This window comes from Petromyzon marinus, unplaced genomic scaffold (assembly GCF_048934315.1).
Source record: "Petromyzon marinus isolate PM22_M1 ecotype Great Lakes invasive population unplaced genomic scaffold, UKy_Petmar_22M1.pri1.0 PM_G_Scaffold_119, whole genome shotgun sequence".
NCBI classification, from domain to species: Eukaryota; Metazoa; Chordata; class Hyperoartia; order Petromyzontiformes; family Petromyzontidae; genus Petromyzon; species Petromyzon marinus.
Window position 1 is genome coordinate 107,143 of NW_027422672.1, and position 27,226 is coordinate 134,368.

Below are 27,226 nucleotides of genomic sequence, written 5' to 3' on the forward strand. Positions count from 1 at the left end.
ACATCGTGGGGCTCATAGACTCTTTGTGTTTCTTCGGTAAAGTCACGACGTAGGTAAAATAAAATAAATAAAACAACTACATTAAATCACGACGTTTCGGGGGCAACACCAAGCTTCCGTCTTCATGGGGAAACCGTCACGGCAAAATTGCTGCATCAACTCGATACATAAATTCAGGTGGAAACCGTCACGGCAACATTGCCGCATCAACTTGATACAGAAATTCAGGTGGACACAGGTCACGGCAAAATTGCTGCATCAACTCGATACAGAAATTCAGGTGGAAATCGTCACGGCAACATTGCTGCATCAACTCGATACAGAAATTTAGGTGGAAACCGTCACGGTAAAATTGCTGCATCAACTTGATACAGAAATTCAGGTGGAAACCATCACGGTAAAATTTCTGCCTCAACTTCATACAGAAATTCAGGTGGAAATCGTCACGGTAAAATTGCTTGATACAGCTGTGACGGTTTCCACCTGAAGAAGGGAGCTTGGTGTTGCCTCCGAAACGTCGTGATTTAATTTAGTTGTTTTATCATTTATTTGTTTTTTAACTACGTCGTTACTTTGCTGAAAAAAAACACAGAGTGTGGTGAATCCTTGCAGTCACGAAAGCTTCAAATCTGGAAATAGTGGGGCTCACAAGGTAAATGTGTAGCAGCAGAGGTCTTGTTGAAAGAAGACAGTTGAAGCCAAACAAAACCGCATGCACGATTGGAACGTGTTCGCTTACCGTCTCCCCTGTGTAAACATGATGTTGACAAATCGGCTAGGTGATGATACTGTGTAGGAACCTCCTGGTTACTACACCACCAGCCCACAGGAGATTATTATTGTGTCAGTCTGTCGTGCATCCAAACATGGGAGGGGTGGGGAGGGGCTGGTGGGGAGGGGCTGGGTGGGGAGGGGAGGGTGGGGAGGGGCTGGGTGGGGAGGGGCTGCGTGGGGGGTGGGGCTGGCTGGGGAGGGGCTGGTCACCCCGTGGTGCCCTTATAAAACTCAACGTTTAACCTACTCACGCTGGCTTGTGCCTGCCCTCACAGTCGGGCATATTTACGGAACACACCACGTGGTGGTGCCGCCGTTGACCCTGGCCATTGACCGAGCAACCCAACAACGTTCCTACCAGCTCCTCCCTCCGCAGGAGAATGTGTTTAAGTTTAGGTATTGTGCCTAAGCAGTTCACTGCACTAAAAGCAATGGAATTTCACTTTTTGCTCCCCGAGATGCTTGCAGGTTGTTACCAAGACGAAACGAACAGAAGCTTTTTTTAGACATACTTTTTCGCTTAAATCAAAACGTTTGCCCGATGGCACAGCTTAAATTCCCGCATTTTGAACAGGGCCAAAAAGCGCCGCTCCGTCGTAAAAAAAAAAAAATCGGCCTTGAATCGATAGAACTATAAAGGGCACTTGATAAAAATAAAAAAAATGGAAAATGTGAGCACGTGAGAGCCCTCTCTCTCTCTCACGTGCGGAGCTGCTCCGCCTTCGACGCTCGTTCTCCACGCCGGGCTGCACAGGAGGAGTGGATCCAGGCTGCGACAACAACAACAACGCCGCCGGCCGCGCCTGTTCTGGGGCAGATCTCGGAAGCGGAGGCGGCGGCTCGGGGCCGGCAGCCTGCGTACCCCAGGCGGTGGTGCATGGGGGGGGAGGAGGAGGAGGAGGAGGCGCACGGGGCTTGGTGCGACGCCGCAGCGTGCCGAGCGGCGACGTGGCTCCAGCGGCCCGGGTCGAAGGCGAGGCCAACGGTGCGGGAGGGGGTGACCGGCTTCTTCCGGTCTCCTGTGCGAGGCGCGGCTGGCCTGGAGGGCTCTGAGCAGGAGACACAAGGTTTACATCGTTAGACCTCCTTTGCCAGTAGCCAAAATGTAATAATAGGGGGTTTTTCAACCTTTTTTCTGGCAACAAAACTGAAACCTTTTACATTATGAGACCTCCTTTGCCAGAAACAAGATATAGGAATAGGTTTTACCCTTTTAGTACGCCTTTTGGCGTCTTCTGGTCCAACACCAGTGGAGACTAGGCTCTAAGAAAAGCCGTCTCGCGTGTGGACCAATCAAATTCAAGGACAGTGCATATTATTATCAGAGTTGTCTCTTTTGTTTGCATTTTGACTGCTTGTGTTGTGGTTATTGCAAACATGATGCCTTGAATAAAGGTGTCAGTTTTTGTGCCAGTCAAAAGGGTAAAACCTATTCCTAAAACTGAAACCTTTTTACGAGGATTCATGTCGCTGCATTAACCACAATGCACGCCTTTTGGCGTCATCTGGTCGAGCACCAATTTGGGTCGAGGCTCAAAAGAAAGCCGTCCCTTGGCGTGGACCAATCAGTTTCAAGGACAATGCTACATATTATCATAGTATTTTTTTCGTTTGCATTTTGACTGCAAGTATTGTGGTTAATGCAGTAGACATGAATCCTTGTTAAAAGGTTTCAGTTTTGTTGCCAGAAAAAAGGGGAAAAACCCCTATTAAAACACAAAGTTGTTATGAGATATCCACCAAAGCCAAACCTATCTCCGGCACAATGCTGTACAACTATTTAATACATTTTGATTTAAAGCTTTCGTGACTGCAGTAATTCATATTCTTAGCTTTCGGTAAAGTCACGTTGAAGGGAAACAATAAAATAATAATATATACAAAACAACGTGACTTTACCGAAAGAGCTAAGAATATAACTATTTACTAATGGTGGTGTGTTATGTAACAAAGAACTTTATTGAAATCCAAAAACTAATTCGTTGAAATTTTTTTTTTTTACAGCTATTGGCCAAACATCCCTGTGCAGGACCCTCTTGAATAGGAGTCTTCAGACTCAGTGCAACTTTCCTGAACATGTAATTATTCTTACGGGTGTAACACATTGCCATGCTGGTCAGTGGGAGATTGTTGAAGTATGATTAACTTAAGTGCAATTTTAATTTTTGAATGACGTGAAATATTAGGTAAAGAGGTATATAAGAAATAATCGATTTCAAGGAGCATCTTCATGATACTCAGCTCGAGTATCATGCCAATAATGGAAACTATTTATATTCCAGACGCTACGTCATTGGTTGGCTATGCACGATGTGAAAGACGTTCAACATACTGCCAATGCATTAAACATATGCAGTATCACAATAAAACAGCATGTAAATGCCACAAAAAACTTTGAAGGAGCCTGAAAAGGCTTCATAATTTTGTTTTTGAAGTGTGGTTGCTATAACAATTTTGTTAACAAAGAGATTAAGTAACCAAAGCCTTAGGTTTATTTTATCTCCATATATGTAAAAGACAAAAAGGTGTGAGTATGTGTCTGTTCAAAATGTTTAGCGAACTTCCCGACATGCAACAAACTTTAAATTTGCCATGTGGGTACTTTACAGACTGTACACCGTGCAAACCTTATACAAATACACTTTTGTTTTAGTTTTTTGGTGGGGGGGGGGGGAGCTCAATAATGTATTTGTTTTTGCACGGCAAAACATAAATGCTGTGACGTCAAATCTGTCACGTGACCCGCGCATGTGGAAGCCTAACGCATTGTAGTGTAGCATAGCCTGGCACAAGCGTCGTGGTGACGTCACCGCCACTTAGTGGCGAATGGCGGTTGTTGTTGTTGTGTATGTGTGTGTATGTGTGTGTGTATGTGTCTGTGTCTATGTGGAAGCGTAAAGCATTGTTGTGTAGTGGTTAGCGCGCTGTGTATGTGTCTGTGTGTATCTGTGTATGTGTGTGTGTCTGTGTGTATGTATGTTTGTGTGTGTGACTGTGTGTCTGTGTGTGTATGTGTGTGTGTCTGTGTGTCTGTGTATGTGTGTGTGTATCTGTGTGTATGTGTGTGTATCTGTGTGTGTCTATGTGTGTGTGTGTGTAAGCCTAACGCATTGTAGTGTAGTGGTTAGCGCTACGCCGCGCTACGAACCCGGCGACCCCCAGTTCGATTCCCGCTCACTGCCACCGCCGGCGACGATTATTTCAACCGCTCCTGGGCCTCCCCTAGGTCGACTCAGCCTCAAACGAGTAACTGCCGTGTTGTGTGTGAACATCGCCACCGGGGAGACAAAGGCGGCCGGGCGTGGTGGACCCAAGTCCCGGGCGAAGCCGGCTAGTGACAGCTCAGCCCGTGACGTGTATATCCATGCTGTGACCGTACAGCTCATGCAGGCCAACGATGCCATTACCCTCTCATATCCCGACCTGCATAGCGTTGGCACAACGGTGCACAGTAAAGTTCACGCCAAAGGCCCCTCGTGACGCGGTGCTGCCCAACGGGCGTTTGCCGATGTGCTGCTCCACCCATTCAGTCGCCTGCACGTGTTCACCTACACGTGTTCACCTACACGTGTTCGCCTACACGTGTTCGCCTACACGTGTCCGCCTACACGTGTTCACCTACACGTGTTCTCCTACACGTGTTCACCTACACGTGTTCACCTACACGTGTCCGCCTACACGTGTTCACCTACACGTGTCCGCCTACACGTGTCCGCGCAGCATCAGTAGGCTCCGAACGTTACTGAGCACGACATAGGTTGCAGTATTGAGAGGGGGGATATTGTTGAAACAGCACAATAAGTTGTGTCACGCTTTCTACAGGGTTGGGTGTGGGTGGGGTTGCACGTTCCTCCAGGGATTCAAGCGCTGTTCGTTCGGCCAATGCACACGGTGAAAGCAGACAAAGATACTGCTGCGCACTGCACTTCCATTTACTTCCTTTAGGTCACCGTCGAAAAAGTCTTGCTGGAGGGCAAATAAATAAAGAGGTTTCGATTTTAACTGAACATTAAACTAATTTTCAATGGTACAGTATCTTTTTTCCAAGTAGTGGTATCCCAAACGTTTCGCGGCTGCTTAAATTCCCTTTTCACACCATCGATATGTAAACTCCCCCTCGCCCCCTCGCCGGTCTGCACATGTTCACCCTCTCTACACCGTTCATCGTGCTAAGTCTGCCAATTAAATGCTAAATTCTATGCTAATTCCTTTGTCAAGGCGCTCTGTTTCTTCTCACACAGCTTAAAGGTCGCGGTCTGAGCTTGGCTTTTTCACTCCAGCGCTGTCCTCCAGACAGTCTCGTCCCTTCACCTGATGAAGGCCGCTTGCGTCGTGGCCGAAACGTCGTGAGAATTTTATCGTGTTATTTTAATTGATCAATTTATTATTTTATTCTCATTCTACGTGGTGGTGACTTTACCGAAAGAACCAAAGAAAATAAATGAGAGGCGTTTTTATTAACGGCTCGCAGCATTTAACAAAAGTCAGCTCACAACTCATCTATGGGATGTAGGGAAATAAAGATTCCTTTTCTGCTGGTGGACCCGTGCACGTTTTTTGTTTACAACCTTACTTTTAAGAGCAGCGCAACTGTAGCGTAAGGTTATTAATAATTTCTGGAAAAAAAAAAACAGCAAAGGGCTATCACTTAAAACGGTTCACCACAATGGATGGTACAAAAAAAACCTTGATTGAAAGCTTTCGTGACTGCAGTAATTCATATTCTTAGCTCTTTCGGTAAAGTCACGTTGAAGGGAAACAATAAAAAAATAAAATATATATAAAACAATAAAAATTCTCACGACGTTTTGACCATAACACAAACGGTCGTCATCAGGTGTGAAAAAACCGTTTGTGTTATGGTCGAAACGTCGTGAGAATTTTTATTGTTTTATATATATTTTATTATTTTATTGTTTCCCTTCAACGTGACTTTACCGAAAGAGCTAAGAATATGAATAAAGAAAACCCTCATTAAACAAACACTTAACGTCATATAAATCGACAACAAAAAGCTTTAAGAACAGGATTTGCCAGTGGTCAGCGATAACATCGACAAAAATATTACTCACCAGCTCACTTTATTTTCCGATGGGTGTGGAGGGCAAGCGGCACCTGGCCACGTGGTCCCTACCCTACAACTCAAGTGCCAAGGCCTACGTGCTATGGTGTAGCGCGCAGGGAGACGTGCCGCTAACAAGTCTCCTGCTTTTGAACTAAATACGAGAGAGTAAGTTCTAAGAGGGGCAGAGTAACGGCAAATTCAAACGTGTGCTCAAATTTGGACCTAAAACCGCACCGGTCTCAGTCTGTGGCACGTCCTGTAAATCACAAACTGGAGAAGCCACGTTTATCTTGGCATTAAGCCTGCACACGCTTCGAATTGAAATGTACATTGCACTGTATGCACACAACATTACACCTGATGATGACCGTTTGTGTTATGGTCGAAACGTCGTGAGAATTTTTATTGTTTTATATATACATTATTATTTTATTGTTTCCCTTCAACGTGACTTTACCGAAAGAGCCAAGAATATGAATTACTGCAGTCACAAAAGCTTTAAATCAAAATTATTGGTGTTTTGTTGCTGCAAATATGGCGATGGGGTTCCTCCCCTTGCACATGATAAATGTATCACGCACGGTATTCATGCCACAGCCTGCACCCCGCTTGAAAGTTTTTTGTGCTTCCCATAGAGGGGCATACTTCCCACCCCCCGGGTTGAGAACCACTGTATTAACCTTTTAAATAGTACATTGTAATAACTGTTAACATATATACGCAAAAAACATGTCGCACCAACAATTTAAATGTGTATTGAGTGACACCTACAGCAACCACGATACATCTGCATTAAAATAAACTGATACATTTGAATTTAAATATTTCAAAAGTAAATCAAGGTATGTGATAAATATAAACTTAAAATCGGCTGTAATTTAATCATTCAACAATCCAGTTGTACAGTGATCACTGAATTAACAGTACTTACCCTGAATTTGATGATTCTCAACATCAATGGAATCAGCATGAATCATACTATACAGCTAAATAAATCGCTAATGCTTCCAAAAGGGTGCACTGTCAGCTAAATTGGTCTAAAACATGTTTTACCAGTGAATAATTTCTGGAAAGTTGTTGTTTTGCAGTTTACACCTACACCTGTACAACTTATTCCACCAAGATAACTTACACAAATTCTCAAAATGGCATTAACTGATTTAGTTGATAGCTAAAATTATTTTCCAATACGATTCTAACAATAAAGTGAACCAGAAAACAAAGATAACGAACTATAGGACTACACTGCATAACACATTGATATTTTTGTGGGGACCTTATAAGCTCCCCACAAAATATCAATGCCACATTTTAAAATGTAAAAAGGGTAATTACGAGTGTTGTATTATATTTAAAAAAATGTCTTTCACGTTGAATTATAAGGTCGGCATGACGGAAAATTATCTTTTTCAACAGTTTGATGTGCAAAAAAATGCGTAACATTTTAATGACACAGTCTGCTTTAGCTTTGAAGCTATGAATCATGTTGACAGGTTTCAAGGTTTTTTGCCAAAGGCAAGCTTTAATTTGAATCATAGCACCATAATTCAAGACAGTTCTTCAAGGGCAACTGAGTATTAAAAGGGAACGGGGTTAGCGCTAAAAAGTGATGGGCCTGTGCGACATTTACCGCTGTGAGCACAAGCATGAGGAATTATTTTCTGTTTAGCACTGCCGTTAGTATCGTTAGCGGGGCTGTAAACAGAGTTAGTACTTACGTCTCTGCTACTGTCACCATGCATTGAGCTGTTGGAACCACGCTCGGAAACATCATCATCATCACTCTGGGAAAGCCACAGCAGCAGAATGAGGACATGACACGCGGGTAAGCAAAGACAGCAAATACTCAACAATGCGCACGGGGGGAAGTTGTTAGAATAACCAAAACAGCTAGAAGTAGCTGGTTGCGTGTGTTAGTATCAACAGCAAGAACATGTCCCAACAGCGTTCAAAGCAAGCTTCTGCACGCAACGTGTTAGTATATTCAAATATAAGCGGAAATATAAAAATAAAAAGCAAATGCCTCCAGAATACATTTGAACTATAAACACACCGACTTGTTACAAATATATATTTTGTTACTGGCAAAGGAGATCTCATAATGTAAATGCTCACCCCGAGCCCTCAATACTCTGATGGTGCGCTGTTTTTGAGTTGTACGCCTTTTGGCGTCTTCTGGTCCAACACCAGTGGAGACTAGGCTCTAAGAAAAGCCGTCTCGGGTGTGGACCAATCAAATTCAAGGACAGTGCCAATATTATTATTATCAGAGTTGTCTTTTTTGTTTGCATTTTGACTGCTTGTGTTGTGGTTATTGCAAACATGATGCCTTGAATAAAGGTGGCAGTTTTTGTGCCAGTCAAAAGGGTAAAACCTATTACTATATCTTGTTACAAACATGTCTCCGTGTATCTACACATGACACTCCTCTCGACAAGAGAATAACACACCGTTTAATGAAGTCACAAGAGAACACCACGGCAAGAAAAAACACCGCTCAATTTCAAATACGCAGGGGTGCAAGTGTGTCACGTACTGACCTTCTTTATCTTTGGCCGCAAAAAGCTCCAAAGCCCTTTGTGTTTTTTCTCCGGGAGGTCTGCGTTGTCGTTCAGGCCATGGCCCAGCTCTGTAACGCAAAGAGAGCCACTCAATACATCCACAGGGTACTCTTTGGTTCTATTCGCTAAAGTCACGTAACAAGCAAAAAAAAAATTCTCACAACGTTTCGGCCACAACGCAAGCGGCCTTCATCAGGTGAAGGGACCGTGCTGTCATGAGGACAGCGTTGGAGTGAAAACAGCCAAGCCCAGGTCGCGTACTTTAAGCTGTGTGGGAGGCTGTTTTCACTCCAATGCTGTCCTCATGACAGCACGGTCCCTTCACCTGATGAAGGCCACTTGTGTTGTGGTCGAAACGTCGTGAGAATTTTTCAATTTTTATTTTGTTGTTGTTTAAACCTTTTTACAAGGATTCATGTCTACTGCATTAACCACAATACCTGTGCACCAATCAGTTTCAAGGACAATGCACCATATATTATCATAGTATGTTTTTTGTTTGCATTTTGACTGCAGGTATTGTGGTTAATGCAGTAGGCATGAATCCTTGTTAAAAAGGTTTCAGTTTTGTTGCCAGAAAAAAGGGGAAAAACCCAACTATTATTAAAGTTAAATTAATTAAGCCTTTCAGTACATGGTCTATTTTTTTATTAATTGTACGACGCTTGAAACCCAAGAAACTTCAAATTGCAAAAGGTGTACTATTTTCACGCACGTACCAAAATTATCAAGGTGTTTATTAAATGTTGATATAAACATGCATATTACACCATACTTGTGTATATATTTTTTTTAGGTACACCTCTACGGAGCGTTCACATTGTTCATTGTAACAATACTTCTCCACTAGATGGCAGGATTGTAAAAAAAAAATATTTTACACTTAAATTTCGATTTAAAGCTTTCGTGACTGCAGTGATTCATATTCTTGGCTCTTTCGGTAAAGTCACGTTGAAGGGAAACAATAAAATAATAAAAAAATATATAAAACAATAAAAATTCTCACGACGTTTTCACACCTGAAGATGACCGTTTGTGTTATGGTCGAAACGTTGTGAGAATTTTTATTGTTTTATATATATTTTATTATTTTATTGTTTCCCTTCAACGTGACTTTACCGAAAGAGCTAAGCTTATATATTTTACACTTCTTCAATTTCCCACCGGGTGGCGCTGGTGGCACACAAAATGCAGCAAAGCGCGCAGCAGAGAACGGCGCTGATTGTGCCAAGGGGTTGAAACTTGCAGCCCGTCACGGTAACCATGGAGCTGTCCAAGCACGGACATTCTAAGCCTCCCAAGCCATTATTAATGCGGCCAAGAAGTCAGTTCACCCACATGGTGGCCGCACACGGGACGTGTGAACATTCCGTGCTCGATTCCAGCAGCCAGCAAGCCCAAACATGCAGCTCATAAACTCGCACGCACGCACAAACAAATAACACGAACAATCCTCTGCATTAGTAATAGGTTTTACCCTTTTGACTGGCACAAAAACTGACACCTTTATTCAAGGCATCGTGTTTGCAATAACCACAGCACAAGCAGTCAAAATGCAAACAAAAAGACAACTCTGATAATAATATTGGCACTGTCCTTGAATTTGATTGGTCCACACGCGAGACGGCTTTTCTTTAGAGCCTAGTCTCCATTGGTGTTGGACCAGAAGACGCCAAAAGGCGTGCAACTCAAAAACAGCGCACCATCAGAGTATCGAGGGCTCGGGGTGAGCATTTACATTATGAGACCTCCTTTGCTATGCATGGGTAGCCAAAGGAACGACAGAGAAATCCAATCACGGCGGCTTTAGGTTCGAAGCCAATTCATGCGCTTTGCCTACTGACACAAATTAGCACGAGGCAGAGGCGACTAAATTTCGATTTGAAGCCTTCGTGACTGCAAGGATTCATCTTCTTTGGTTCTTTCGGTAAAGTCACCATCAATAAAATTCTCACGACGTTTCGGCCATTCTACGTGGTGTTGGTGACTTTACCGAAGGAACCAAAGAAGATGAATCCTTGCAGTCACGAAAGCTTTAAATCGAAATTTAACCTCTACGGGGAGGGATTTCACACAACCTTAAGCACCTGAAGACGGCCTCTTGCGTTGTGGCCGAAACGTCGTGAGAATTTTATCGTGTTATTTTATTATCTTATTATTCTCATTCTACGTGGTGGTGACTTTACCGAAAGAACCAGAGGCGACTAGACCGAGAGTGAGCAGACTGAGAGAGTTTGCCGGGCGGACTGATTTCAAGCAATGCTCACATCAGCATCTAACTAGAGATATTTGAGCAGATACCACGTGCACTATTTACTTTTAAAATGCTAGCAGTTATGAACACTGTCACAAAAGTAGGCACAGCAACTAGAATATACTTGTAAGAGACCTCTACGTGGATAGCAAGGCTATTTATTATAGTGGAGGGGGGGGGGGGTATCAAAACTGAAAGTCAGATGACCAGGGCATATTTCCAGGATGCTGACAAGTAAAATACCTTGAAACCCAAAAGATATACCGATGTCTGAAAACTTTAGAGGTGAAACAAATGAGTAGAATATCAAAAAATTAAAACTTCAGAAGGTGCACACGGTTTAAAGCATCACCACATGGGGGTCCGCGATTCCAAATGAACTATAATAATGATAAAAGTACGTGAAAGGAAGACAAGTGTCATTGCATTTGGAATCTCAGAAAAAAAACCATAAACAGACCATAGACTATTCTTAGCTCTTTCGGTAAAGTCACGTTGAAGGGAAACAATAAAATAATAAAATATATTTTGTTTAAAATATATTTTATTGTTTCCCTTCAACGTGACTTTACCGAAAGAGCTAAGAATATGAATTACTGCAGTCACGAAAGCTTTAAATCAAAATTTAGACAATAGACTGTACATCAGAACGATTGAAATGAGAACAGAATTATTTCCAGGTATATCAGGGTAGTGTGGAAGGCATCAAAATGAAATATAAAAAAATGTATTGCATGATGATATAAGAAACATTTTTACGCGTTATATATAGGCCTGTAATGTACAAAATATAGTCGCACATGAACACATACACACATATATACAGACGTCTAAAACAAATTGTTATCTTAAAAGTCATACCGATAAAATAAACAATTCTAGGTCAAATTTCGATTTAAAGCTTTCGTGACTGCAAGGATTCATCTTCTTTGGTTCTTTCGGTAAAGTCACCACGTAGAATGAGAATAAAATAATAAATTAATAAAACACAGTAAAATTCTTACGACGTTTCGGCCACAACACAAGTGGCCCTCTTCAGGTGAAAGGAACAGACCTGTCGTCTGACCTTTATTGTGTTATTTTATTTTATTAATTTATTATTTTATTCTCATTCTACGTGGTGACTTTACCGAAAGAACCAAAGAAGATGAATTCTAGGTCAATAACCAGGAGGTTCTATTGACAAGTCTAAAAGAAACTGCAGGGAAGGTAGGCTTTAAGCCAGCCTTATAAAGGACCGCCATGATAAAACTAATTTTTTATTCTTTGGTTCTTTCGGTAAAGTCACCACCACGTAGAATGAGAATAAAATAATAAATTGATAAAATAAAATAACAAAATAAAATTCTCACGACGTTTCGGCCACAACACAAGCGGCTCCAGCGCTGTCCTCCAGACAGTCTCGTCCCTTCACCTGATGAAGGCCGCTTGTGTTGTGGCCGAAACGTCGTGAGAATTTTATTGTGTTATTTAATTTTATTAATTTATTATTTTATTCTCATTCTACGTGGCGGTGACTTTACCAAAAGAACCAAAGAAGGATGAATCCTTGCAGTCACGAAAGCTTCAAATCGAAACGAATTTTTTGTTCTTTTCCATCAGCTCAAAAGTAACGTTAAAACAAAACCTCTGCTCCTGTCGACGGCGTACACCTCCTTGACGCCGAGCTCGGACAGCGAGCACGACGTATCGAGCAGCTCCGTCTCGCTGGCGTCCCCGAACAGCGCGGTGTGGTGGACGTTAAGCTCGCACTCGTTGCAGATGTCGGGCAGCAGCGCTTGCAGGGCCGCGCGCGGGCTCGCCAGAACCACGGTCTTCTTACGCGCTCGCGAGTAGTTCACCGTCAGCCGCACCGTTTGCTGAAAAACAAATTAAGTGATGTAATACTCTTTGCTTCTATTCGGTAAAGTCACGTAGGTAAAAAAATCACGACGTTTCGGCCACAACAACACAAGTGACCTTCATCAGGTGAAGGGACCGTGCTGTCACGAGGACAGCGTTGGAGTGAAAACAGCCAAGCCCAGGTCGCGTCCTTTAAGCTGTGTGGGAGGAAGCAACAGGCTTTGACAAAGGAATTAGTATAAACATGAGCACGATGTACGTAGGAGGTGCATGGGCCATGACCTGAGCTTGGCTGTTTTCACTCCAACGCTATCCTCATGACAGCACGGTCCCTTCACCTGATGAAGGCCGCTTGTGTTGTGGCCGAAACGTCGTGATTTTTGTTATTTTATTTTTTACCTACGTGACTTTACCCAATAGAACCAAAGAGTATGGATCCTTGCAGTCACGAAAGCTTTAAATCTAGAATTAAGAGATTTAAGTAGAGGATCGACGAATTGAATGCTGTAGTTAAAAAATCCCGTCTTTGTTTACCCTCTTAGGATCCAGCTGTCAACGTTCATTAAATTTCTCCATTTAAAAATGAAATACTGGGCTAGGCTGTGGATTAAGGGGGACTAAAACTGGGTTACACTTGGTCTGAATTACAGTCTAAAACCTCACGATGTGCTGTAGTGGAGGTTCAATGGGACAGGAAGCCCACCTCTTCACACAAATAACAATGTTATTGTATTTGTCTCTCACCCAATGGGGCCTTTGCCTTTGCAGGAAAACTCTGCACCAGTTTCGACCTTGTGAATTGCCCTTTTAAACAAATGCTGTTTCCAGCTGTTTAGAACAGCAGCACCATTAAAGCTATGGTGGATTCAGCAGCAGAAAACAGAAAAACTATACACAAACTCAAGTTTGTGGTGGAGGATCATGGGTAATGAATACATAATAAACAGACTGTAAAATTATGTTTTGTCTTTCTGTTCCCCCCCTTGTACTGTGACTCTGTACTGGGCTCATGCTCAGTCCCAACAAAAACCTTTTTGTAATGATGTTTCATCCATTCTGCCTATGGACCTTCCAGACCAATATTTTCCAGCAGTGCAGACAAAGCATGATTTCAGAAAGTAAGCTGGTTTCGAATTTCTGGGTCACATCACCAGTATATAACCTGCTTAACAAATGCTGCTGTGTAATATTCCATATATCCTGGATGACAGGATGCATGCATTTGTACCCCTGGGGAGAGCCTCTAACTAAGCAAATTCATCGTGTAACTTGTATGATTCACGATAAAGGTTTTTGGGTGAGATCGCATTATTTATAAATGTGTCGTAAAACCCTCCACCACCCGACATGGCCAAAGCAGTAAACATGTGTCACGTTCACAAAAGACAAAATATTCTAGATTTGAAGCTTTCGTGACTGCAAGGATCCATACTCTTTGGTTCTATTCGGTAAAGTCACGTAGTAGGTAAAAAAATAAAACAAAAATCACGACGTTTTGGCCACAACACAAGCGGCCTTCATCAGGTCAAGGGACCAGCCCATCTAGAGGACAGCGCTGGAGTGAAACACAGCCAAACTTAAAGGTCGTAGTCTGAGCGTGGCTGTGTTTCACTCCAGCGCTGTCCTCGAGACAGCCTGATCCCTTCACCTGATGAAGGCCGCTTGTGTTGTGGCCGAAACGTCGTGAGAATTTTATTGTTTTATTTTTTTACCTACGTGGTGACTTTACCGAATAGAACCAAAGAGTAAAAGACAATTAGTTCACTACTTTAGCCCATTTGCGCGTTGAAGAGTGAATCCACAACATAATTTACAACATTGTGAATACGACGTTTCGCTGGTGATTAGATCCAGCATCATCGGGCAATTCGCCAGAATGGTGAAGCCCTCTCTGCTTGCTCCCGGTCTTAAATAGAGCAGCAGTAGGGTGACGTCATCATTTAACTCATATCAGGCACAGCGATTAGAGGTGGATAGGGGGAGGGTATTGTAATTATATAATAGATTGGTAATTATTCAATTGTTATTAATTACTAATAGTTTCCCCTATAAGGAATTGTAGTTGCAATATAATTAATTTAACAATAAGGGTTACGACACGTTTATAAATAACGCGATCCAACCCAAAAGCCTTTATTATGAATAATATTGGTCACGAAAGCCTACGTGTTAAACTTGTAAGATGAAAATAAATGCACCAAAGGTTATCGGTCTGTATCCAGCTATATGCCTCTGTGTCTAGTATACAATAAACAACCATCACAAGATAAAATCTAAGACGTTTTGTCATTTGGTAGAATATCAACTAATGTACCATGGCCTCTGGTAAAATTGGGCTTTCACAACATTTACATACTCGCTAAACATTCTAAACTAGCCCCTGATCCTGGTGTACAATGCAAAGCCACCACCGGAGAGAAGATCAAGGCCTTGTTCACTGATCCCCAGGATTAAAGCACCTGCAGTTGCTAAGCATGCTTAAATTACATTTCAGACTAAACAATGCAGAGTAGAATTGGAAATACGTAATAGATTTGGATATCATGGAAAACACATGTCTCTAATTACCAATATGTATCCATATCTCTGTTTAAGAGCATTTCATTATTGTAATTTAATTGTACTTGTGTTGGTGTCAATAAAGTAGGAAATATGGAAACAGTTGCATAAAACTATGACAGTATAGGCTGACCTGGCTATAAATCAAAAGTAAACGCATCTACGCCTCCTTGTAAGGAACGAGACAGGAAGACTTCTCCACAACTCTGGATGTCGCCTGATGAAGCTGGTTGTAATTACTGGCAAAACGTCGTACTCAGATTGTAAATGTTGTGGCTTGGCTCCCCAACACACCGGTGTGCTGTACTAGTACACTACACTATACACTACACTACTATACACTACACTATACACTACTAGACACTACACTATACACTACTATACACTACACTACACTATACACTACTATACACTACACTATACACTACTATACACTACACTATACACTACTATACACTACACTATACACTACACACGAGTGCTGTACTAGTGACGAATCGTCCACGTTCTGTTTACGCGACAGCCCTTACTAGTTGGCTGTGTCGGGTGGTGGCGGGTTTTCACGACACAACATTTATATATTTATACGCGGTCTAACCCAAAAACCTCTATGATGGATGATATTGGTCGCGAAAGCCTGCTACGTGTTAAACTGACCAACTCCAACTCTGCCTGACCACCACAGTCCCACTCAAATAGTCACACAAAGTGGCTGCATCTTAGCCCTTCGTATTATTCATAAGACTGCCGGTCTCCTTTTACCAATTGAAATCTTACTCCAACCATTCACATATTTCCAAGAGGAAATTTGACTTCCTCATTACTACCAAGTAACGAGGCAGTCAAATTTAAAAGATTTAACAACAAAAAGCATCGTACGCTTTTCGAAGCAGACTTCAACTTTGCACAGAAGAACGGAACGGTCCAACTCTCTCTTCTCAATAAAGCCAAGTATGGCGCGTAAATACTTTGATCTAAAAGCAATCCATCCTTTTCACTGAATGCAAGTGATAAATATAATCACAGCCGGTGAAGTGACGAGAGGGAAATATTTTCCTTTAAAATTAATTAGGTTGCAATGTTTATACAAGATGCTTAAAAGTAAAAAAAAATATTTAAATAAGAATGTTTGCATAGCATATTCCACCCATGGATAAGTATTATCATCATCATCCGCATCATCATTCAGTATAAATTTTCTACTGGATGAATGCTAAGTATAGCCTGGTAAAAACATGATCTGCAGGCGAACTGAGCCAAAGCAAAATGTAGTTACTCTTTGTTTTTTTGTCGGCAAAGTCACGTATAAATAAGAAATAATAAAATAACATAATAGCGTACGACGTTTCGGTTGCAACACAAGCAGCCATCATCAGGTACAGAAGAGCTAAATTTACGAGAGAGGGGAGACACATAACCTCAGATGTATACACAGACACCCAAGTACTGGGGAACTAACACAGATACAACAGGGGACACAGAGAGAGAAGCATACCAGACAAACAGGGTTTATAAACATTTGGAAACCATATAAAGCAACACAGTCGGTCGGTCAAAACACAATCAACGCGTAGTCCGGTTGATCACGCTATTTCAAAGATTGATAAATTGCAAGTTGTAAACTGGCGGGTAACACCAACCGGTGCATCCAGTGAGGCATGATGTGATAATGGCATTTCATCATGTTTCATTAGTCAAGATACCAAAATCCAACCAAATCCAGTCTCACAAATATTTCCATTCATAAGTAGATTTGACCCGAAGGGTCAAGGTTTCCCGATGATACTCATCGCGTGACGGTGTAGTCGGCAGCATGCGTGCAAGGTTCAGAAATGAATCCGGCACACTGTCACAAAGGTCAAATCGGAGAGCCATGTATATAACACGGTAATCCACAGATGGACCCTAATACAAAACTGTACAACATCCTTTTACCTGTAACAACACGCGAGACTTTCTACAAAGTGTCAACAAGCACGACACGGCCGAGGAAATGTGTGAAAGACGCCTAATGTAGAAGCTAACCAATTGAAGGCAATGACGTCTAAAATGTACTTAAGGAGAATTTAACTAAAATTGTGTACTGACAACGTACACACATGCTGTGTTAACACACACCCATAGCCACATCTAGCTCAAAGTGTAGTTTCAAACTCTTATAATTCATCTAATAATAGTTATTTGCATGTACGCATGAACCGGGCCACTTTGCTTACACGTCCATTTTGCTAATCAGCTTTGTCACTCCGAGATCTCTACGCAGGTTTCAGCGCGTTTCGACTGTACAAAGTCTTGTCTACGACGAGGCCGCGTCAGCGAATCAACGCTTTACCTCCGGGACAACGGGCTGCATCGGCTTCTCCAGTCGGTCATCGCCGGCGGGCCGAGGTTTGAGGAGGGCCGTCCCAGCACCGAGGGCCCCCAGCGGTGTGCTGGGCCCGTACTGTAGAGGCGATGCATCGTCCCTCGATAGCAGCTCCAGGGTGTGGCCGTCAGGGCTCAACCAGTAGGAACCGCAGAGTTCAATCAGGAGGTCCATCACCGTCCTGCTGCTCACACAGCAACACGTGGGCAGCAGCAGCAGCAGCACAGACCGCAGCTCCAAGTCAACGTCAAACTGTGAGCAATGCGCAGGACATTTGTTGTTCCCGACTGAGGCCCGACTCGTAATTTAGAAACCAGAAAATTGTTCAAAAGATGCAGCGTGATATTCTTACAGTCTGGCTATGAACGCTCGGGAATGCGTTTGTGTCATGTTTACATTCGATGTGTGGAGTGTAATTTAAATTACTGTTTACGGGCCATAGCAATGAGTATGGAATGTAAGTAAAAAATTGTACACAATGCATCTTCAAAACACTCACCATCCTAACGTATTACGAGGAGGGGGATCAATCATACGTCTTGTTCACACTCATGGATTTCAAACACGGCTTAACAAGTTAAAACGTGTTGCATGGATACAAAATATATTTTTAATGTTGTATTCAAAATGACCGTAAATGTTTTCCAAGAAATAAAATGGCGTGTTTATTATATCCATAGCGATTATTTGCGCATTTAACAAATCCCCAAAAAAATAACACGCCGGCAGATGCAATCACCCAAAAGATGACCACATTACAGACAACTGGAAATAGCTCGTTATAAAATTGCTTGCAAAGAGGGCAATTTGACCTCGCGGCCATGAAGATTTATGCTTCGTGAAAATAACACATTTATTTTAATGCATTTAAAACCCGCTGTGTGAGCACAGAAACATTCCACGTGGAGCCAGTTTTACCGTGGATCATTCGCCCACCCACGCAGCACGTCCACCACTCTCATTAAACTCCACTCACCACTCTTATTAAACTCCACTCACCACTCTTATTAAACTCCACTCACCACTCTTATTAAACTCCACTCACCACTCTTATTAAACTCCACTCACCACTCTTATTAAACTCCACTCACCACTCTTATTAAACTCCACTCACCACTCTCATTAAACTCCACTCACCACTCTTATTAAACTCCACTCACCACTCTCATTAAACTCCACTCACCACTCTTATTAAACTCCACTCACCACTCTTATTAAACTCCACTCACCACTCTTATTAAACTCCACTCACCACTCTTATTAAACTCCACTCACCACTCTCATTAAACTCCACTCACCACTCTTATTAAACTCCACTCACCACTCTTATTAAACTCCACTCACCACTCTAATTAAACTCCACTCACCACTCTTATTAAACTCCACTCACCACTCTCATTAAACTCTACTCACCACTCTTATTAAACTCCACTCACCACTCTTATTAAACTCCACTCACCACTCTTATTAAACTCCACTCACCACTCTTATTAAACTCCACTCACCACTCTTATTAAACTCCACTCACCACTCTTATTAAGCTCCACTCACCACTCTTATTAAACTCCACTCACCACTCTCATTAAACTCCACTCACCACTCTTATTAAACTCCACTCACCACTCTTATTAAACTCCACTCACCACTCTTATTAAACTCCACTCACCACTCTTATTAAGCTCCACTTTTATTAAGCTCCACTCACCACTCTTATTAAACTCCACTCACCACTCTCATTAAACTCCACTCACCACTCTCATTAAACTCCACTCACCACAATATTAAACTCCACTCACCACTCTTATTAAACCCACTCACCACTCTCATTAAACTCCACTCACCACTCTCATTAAACTCCACTCACCACTCTTATTAAACTCCACTCACCACTCTCATTAAACTCCACTCACCACTCTTATTAAACTCCACTCACCACTCTCATTAAACTCCACTCACCACTCTTATTAAACTCCACTCACCACTCTCATTAAACTCCACTCACCACTCTTATTAAACTCCACTCACCACTCTTATTAAACTCCACTCACCACTCTTATTAAACTCCACTCACCACTCTTATTAAACTCCACTCACAACTCTCATTAAACTCCACTCACCACTCTTATTAAACTCCACTTACCACTCTCATTAAACTCCACTCACCACTCTTATTAAACTCCACTCACCACTCTTATTAAACTCTACTCACCACTCTCATTAAACACCACTCTTATTAAACTCCACTAACCACTCTCATTAAACTCCACTCACCACTCTTATTAAACTCCACTCACCACTCTTATTAAACTCCACTCACCACTCTTATTAAACTCCACTCACCACTCTCATTAAACTACTCACCACTCTTATTAAACTCCACTCACCACTCTCATTAAACTCCACTCACCACTCTTATTAAACTCCACTCACCACTCTCATTAAACTCCACTCAGGGACTCCCCGGCCCTACGCCCTTATAAGGGCGAGGTCAGAGGAAACCAGAGTGTAGACCCTGGGCCGGGGTCAGTGGTCAGCCCCCCCTAGGGTGATCACAGCGGAGGAGCCGAGAGCGTTGCCAGCGTCACGGCACGCTGGGAGTAGGCCGTGTCCCTAGGGCTGTAGCAGCGCATCAGGACTGTCGGGGAGCGCTGTGTTGTAATAAAGGAGTTGTCTATACGAAGGTGTGTCTACGGAACCCATTACGCCTGTGCCAAACTTGGGCGGCCATAAAATGCTTACCCATCCATCGCTTGATCCCCGCAGGAATGGAATGAGTGTGCGTGTGTGTGTAGCGGTTAGCGCTACGCTGCGCTATGAACCTGGCGACCCGGGTTCGATTCCCGCTCACGGCCAACACCGGTGACGATTATCTGAACGGGTCCCGGGCCTCCCCTAGGTCGACTCAGCCTCAAATGAGTACCTGGTGCGGTGGATAAAAACATTGCCACTGGGGAGACAAAGGCGGTCGGGCGTGGTGCTGGCCACCCACCCCCTCGTGTACCGTTCCGGCCTTCATAAGTGCTCGCTAACAGCACTTGCCCCAACTGTCTGTTAAGGCTACACGGGGGATCTTTGTGTTTGTGTGTGCTCGCTAACAGCACTTGCCCCTACAGTCTGTTACAGGCTACACGGGGGATCTTTGTCTTTGTGTGCTGCTCGCTAACAGCACTTGCCCCTACAGCCTGTCACAGGCTACACGGGGGATCTTTGTCTTTGTGTGTGCTCGCTAACAGCACTTGCCCCTACAGTCTGTTACAGGCTACACGGGGGATCTTTGTCTTTGTGTGTGCTCGCTAACAGCACTTGCCCCTACAACTCTGTTACAGGCTACACGGGGGATCTTTGTCTGTGCTCGCTAACAGCACTTGCCCCTACAGTCTGTTACAGGCTACACGGGGGATCTTTGTCTTTGTGTGCTGCTCGCTAACAGCACCACTTGCCCCTACAGTCTGTTACAGGCTACACGGGGGATCTTTGTCTTTGTGTGCTGCTCACTAGCAGCACTTGCCCCTACAGTCTGTTACAGGCTACACGGGGGATCTTTGTCTGTTTATCTTTGTGTAAATAATCCAAGTGCACGACACGCACCTCCCGTCGACTCGGGCCACGTGGTGCGCCCCGCCCGGCAGGATGACGTTGAGCTCCACGTTGTCCACTGGGGGGCCGTCGCCACCGTCCGGTGGGTCTAAGTTGGGGGTCCCAGTCTGGGACTGGGACCGCGTCAGCGGTGGTACCGGCGCACGGGGCTTCATCTTCCGGGCTGCTGCGGAACGACAACAAAATAAAGAGCAGTGGGACGTTGCGCTGCTAGGCCGTTTTAAGGATTTATATTGTTACATCAACAAGGGGGGTGGGGTGTGCAGTCAGGGTTGATGCAGGTACATTCGTTAGGTCAAGGCGAAGCCACTCATTCTCCAACGTCGGTGGACTGGCGATTTGTTAGGAACAACGAATGATCGGCCACTTAAGAGATCACAAGGCAATGGGGATCAATGCGTCAACATTCAACCCTGACTTAAAACTGCAATTAATCAAGTGATAGGCGTGTGACCGCCCTTACACACATCACTTTCAGATCTCGCATGGCCACGTGCACCTATATTCACAAATTGAAAGGAAATTAATGTATTCATTTAGTGGTTAGCAGCAGTAATGTATGATCATGATGCTTTAAATAAATAAAACATTTCATAAAAACGAAGCAGATGGAACCATTATATTACAAACACAGTAGCTCCATGTGATGCTTATGTAAAACGCAATATCTACGTAAATGCAATTGCCAGTTCAACGTAACACGTTTGCTACTTTGTTGCATGCAATTTCACGTTCACTTAAAATTGGGCAGTGCTCTTTGAATACATCTTGCACTGACTGTGCAAGCCCTGTACCGCCATGAAATTACTACACAGAGAAGTGATATTAAATCACTCTTGACAACAGGATGTTGATGAGTGATTAGCACGTGATGAGTCATTCATTGATCCGTTCGTTTTTTTAAAAATCATCTATCAGTATGGTGGGGGGGGGGTGTGGTCACTCCGTCAAGTAACCAGTTAACATTATCAAGACACACCTTAGTACATGACTTAAGTGAGTTTAGGGGTGTGATCAGTACGTACGATATAATTTTTGTTTGGGTGAATAATTATCCCGAATGTTTACGATCTGACCACTTACTGCATTCTTGGCGTAATGCAGTAAGAGTGTGAGTGTGTGTATGTGTGTGTATGTGAGTGTGTATGTGTGTATGTGAGTGTGTATGTGAGTGTGTGTATGTGTGTGAGTATGTATATGAGTGTGTATGTGAGTGTGTGTGTGAGTGTGTATGTGAGTGTGTATGTGAGTGTGTATGTGAGTGTGTATGTGTGTATACAGTCTGTTAAGGTAATATGGGGGATCTTTGTCGTTGTTGTGTATATGAGTGTGTATGTGTATGTATGTGAGTGTGTATGTGTATGTGAGTGTGTGTGTATGTATATGAGTGTGTATATGAGTGTGTATGTGAGTGTGTATGTGTGTATGTATGTGAGTGTGTATGAGTGTGTATGTGAGTGAGTGTGTATGTGAGTGTGTATGTGAGTGTGTATATTAGTGTGTATATGAGTGTGTATGTGTGTATGTATGTGAGTGTGTATGTGTGTATGTATATGTGTGTATGTGAGTGTGTATATGAGTGTGTATGTGAGTGTGTATATGAGTGTGTATATGAGTGTGAATGTGAGTGTGTATGTGAGTGTGTATGTGAGTGTGTGTGTATATGAGTGTGAATGTGAGTGTGTATGTGAGTGTGTATGTGTGTGTGTATATGAGTGTGAATGTGAGTGTGTATATGAGTGTGTATATGAGTGTGTATGTGTGTGTGTATGTGAGTGTGTATGTGAGTGTGTATATGAGTGTATATGAGTGTGTATATGAGTGTGTATGAGTGTATGTGAGTGTGTATATGAGTGTGTGAGTGTGTGTGTGTTTGTACAAGGATGTTGCAACCTGCTGTGTATGGTGTACACTGAAGTTCTTCTATGTGTAAGCACCTTGGCAGGAGTTTCAAAGGGGGAGGAACAACAACAACAACCTGCTTGCACACACACGGACACACACACGGACACACACACAGACATACACACACAGACACACACACACGGACACACACACACGGACACACACACACGGACACACACACACAGACACAATACAACAATGAGTACACACGTGTCAGCCAGAGTGAGCGGACACTGCTCAGATGGATCAACGTTTTCCATCATTAGACCTCCTTTGCCAGTACCAAAATATAATAATAGTGTTTTTTCCCCTTTTTTCTGGCAACAAAACTGACACCTTTTTAACAAGGATTCATGTTACTGCATTAACCACAATACCTGCAGTCAAAATGCAAACAAAACACATACTATGACCATATATGATGCATTGTCCTTGAAACTGATTGGTCCACACCAAGAAAGCCATCCCTTGGTGTGGACCAATCAGTTTCAAGGACAATGCATCATATATTATCATAGTATGTTTTTTTTTATTATCATAGTATGTGGTTAATGCAGTAACATGAATCCTTGTTAAAAGGTTTCAGTTTTGTTTTGCCGAATCGATTGTTAAAAAGCCACTCGCCATAACAATTACGTCATCCATTGTGATTCACAGCATCTCAATACTACATTGTTCAAGCGTTATGTAACATGCCCGTATTTGTATTCAGCAAAAGTTATTTAAACATGCGCTTGAGTGTCATAGATTTTACACGTATGTAGAAAATGCAAAGAAATGTGTCAGGCATATTATTACACGTCCTATTAAACCGCTCCCACCGTCTGTACACACACACACGGTGGTGGTGGTACTTTATACTGTAAAACACAGCACTTATAATACACCTTTTATAAATGACCGCAGTCGTAAATCGGCCACGTGTATTAACCACGTGGAGCTCATTAACACAGCCACGTTAGCCACGAAAAATCAGACACAGTCGTTCACTTGTAACTTAGAACTTGTAAAATCTATACACGTTACTTTTAAACTACGAATAAGAGTACTGTAATTACGGCAAAAATACATTAGAGGTGCTGTATATCAGAACAATAAATCAAACAATAACACAGCAACGTAGACCACAAACGCCAAAGGCCCCGTTCACCACCACAACTTGTGCTAAAATATTCTTGGTTCGTTCGGTAAAGTCACCACGTAGAAGGGAAGCAATAAAACAATACAAATATAAAACAATAAAATAATAAGAATATAAAACAATAAAATTATTATTCTTGGTTCTTTCGGTAAAGTCACATAGAAGGGAAACAATAAAATAATACAAATATAAAATAATACAATTCTCACGACGTATCGACTGCAACACAAGAAGCAATCATCATCAGGTGTGAAAACCACAACAAAATATTCTTGCTGTGGTTTTCACACCTGATGATGATTGCTTGTGTTGCAGTCGAAACGTCGTGAGAATTTTGTGTTATATTTTTATTATTTTATAGTTTCCCTTCTACGTGGTGACTTTACCAAAAAGAACCAAGAATAAGAATCCCTGCAGTCACGAAAGCATAAAAATCAAAATGTAACTTGTGCCAAGTTATCAGAGTTACTCATCAATCCGACTTGTTCAACGTATAGCTGCTACGGCTTCAAAGATTATCACAAACAACAATCATTAAACATAAATAAGGGAGCCCAGAACACCCCACCACCAACAACCACAACAACCACGCCATCATCAACGTATAGCTGCTACGGCTTCAAAGATGATCACAAACAACAATCATTAAACATAAATAAGGGAGCCCAGAACACCCCACCACCACCAACCACAACAACCACACCACCATCAACGTATAGCTGCTACGGCTTCAAAGATCATCACAAACAACAATCATTAAACATAAATAAGGGAGCCCAGAACACCCCACCACCAACAACCACAACAACCACACCATCATCAACGTATAGCTGCTACGGCTTCAAAGATTGTCACAAACAACAATCATTAAACATAAATAAGGGAGCCCAGAACACCCCACCACCACCAACAACCACAACAACCACACCATCATCACGGACGACATAAACTTGTTTACTTCACACCACGCAACAACTTTACAAACTGTTGTTGTTGTTTACGAATGCGACCTCGCAGAACCGCAAGAGTTTGTGACGCTGTGCAAGCAAGCAGCAGCATCACCATCTATTTATAATTAATATCGTGAACAAAACAAGTACAAACTTCTCCGTCTCTCTCCACTTCCACACTTGCAACCAACCCCACTTCCTCCACGTGCTGCTGCTGCTGCTCACACAGACAGCGACAACAGCAGCAGCGTGCGACAAAAGGTAGCCATTACCACGTGCTGGTGATCACGTGCTGGTGGTGGTGGTGCTGGTCACGTGCTTGTTTGTAGTCGTGGATTTTGTCTTAACGGGGTCTCCAGACAAAACCTTGTAACTCCACAGGCTGCTGGCTGCTGCTGCTGCTGGCTGCTTGCCGTCTCTCACTCCTCCCTGGAAGCCGGGAGGCGGGCGGGCGGGGCGGGCGGGAGCGTGAACAGAACTCGACGGCAGTGTGGCCGGGACCTCGGTTACGGTCGGTCTCAGACGGGCCCGTCACCGCTGCGTAGTCCCGTCGTCGTCGTCGTGTGCGCGAAGGGGCCCACGGAGCGGATGAGCGAGAGAAGGGGAGAGAGAAGGAGAGAGAGATTATGGGAGCTGTGAGAGAGAGAGCGAAGTGGAGTTGATGAGAGCGGCAGGAGGAGGGGGAGGGGAGGGACGAGGAGGGGGCGGTGCCGTAGTGGGCGGGGTCACACTACGGCACCGCCACCTCCTCGTCCCTAGTGTGACCCCGCCCACTACGGCACCGCCCCCTCCTCGTCCCTAGTGTGACCCCGCCTACTACAGCACCGCCCCCTCCTCGTCCCTAGTGTGACCCCGCCCACTACGGCTGAGACTTGAAGCCAACTCGGTGTGTGGGGGTGGGTGGTTACTAAAACAAACATTCAGATTTATTAGTGCAGCAAAGCGCTTCATAAACTCAAGCCGTGTTTAATTTTACCAGGGTAAGGCTCACTGGGCTCTGTTAGATCTGCTTTAATTTATTTGTCTTTCCAGAAGAGATCTGCATATCGTCGCAAATGATGGGTCAACCAAATTGGCTTATCGTGGGTAAATTTGTAAGACGCTAATGCAGGGTGGTTTAAAAAAATGTGGACCCAATTTCAAAGCGGTATATTTCACGATGGCAACAACACGTTACAATTACACAACAAGTTACAAACGTAACAGTAGGGGTCTTCCCCCTTTTTTCTGACAACAAAACTGAAACCTTTTTAACAAGGATTCATGTCTACTGCATTAACCACAATACCTGCGGTCAAAATGCAAACAAAAAACATACTATGATCATATATGATGCATTGTCATTGGTGTGGACCAATCAGTTTCAAGGACAATGCCACATATATTATCATAGTATGTTTTTGTTTGCATTTTGACTGTAGGTATTGTGGTTATGCAGTAGACATGAATCCTTGTTAAAAAGGTTTCAGTTTTGTTGCCAGAAAAAAGGGGAAAAACCCCTATTGTTACATTTTGGTACTGGCAAAGGAGGTCTAATGAAGTTACAAACGCTTTAATGAGTTATCAAGATTTACTAACCATTTTATAAATTCTCTATGTGCCCTCCACCAACATCGAGACGATAGTTGAATTCGTCCCAAACGCCTCTCAAAGCGAAGTCTTCTCTTCCACTGAAGTCACCGCTTGCCGTGATTCTGTTTTTGAGGTCATCCAGATGAGTCGCTGATGGTAGCACCAAAATCACTCTACGGGTCTTTGACGTATCACCACAAGGACAAGTCGCAGGGTGTGGCCGGTGAATGACTGAGGCTAGGGGATGTTTGTGCGCTGGCAGAAGCATCTAGCGGTTATCATTTTAAACTCTATGCCCCGCCGTTTCAAGTGGTATTGCCCGATGACGTTGGATGTAATTACCAGCGTAACGTCACAGTACTAATCAAACTGTAAATGTTGTGGATTCACTCTTCAACCACCACCGGTGTGGGGCTAAAGTAGTGAACTAATTGTCTTTTTTCAACGTGACGCTTTTTTTTGCTGATTGGCCGTGTCGGGTGGTGGAGGGTTACGACACAGTTATAAATAACACCATCTAACCCAGAAAACCTTTATTGTGGATTATTATGAAGAGTTCGTGGTTTGCAGAGATGTAGCGATTTCAAATCGGGTCAATGTATTTGAAACACCCTGCTCTAAAATCCTGACCCGAACCTTAA

General features: G+C 43.1%; 1 protein-coding gene across 1 annotated transcript; it reads right to left on the bottom strand.

Moving 5' to 3' along the window:
• Window positions 1-1,325: 1,325 nt before the first annotated feature.
• Window positions 1,326-25,688, bottom strand: LOC142909400 (uncharacterized). Its single transcript, XM_076059716.1, has 8 exons — window positions 25,286-25,688; window positions 22,955-22,995; window positions 21,009-21,183; window positions 17,388-17,604; window positions 12,282-12,513; window positions 8,380-8,468; window positions 7,558-7,623; window positions 1,326-1,823 (listed from the first exon to the last, which is right to left on the bottom strand). Exons 3-8 carry the CDS (start codon window positions 21,170-21,172, stop codon window positions 1,326-1,328), a joined length of 1,266 nt encoding a protein of 421 aa, XP_075915831.1. The 5' UTR covers window positions 21,173-21,183; window positions 22,955-22,995; window positions 25,286-25,688.
• Window positions 25,689-27,226: the final 1,538 nt, after the last annotated feature.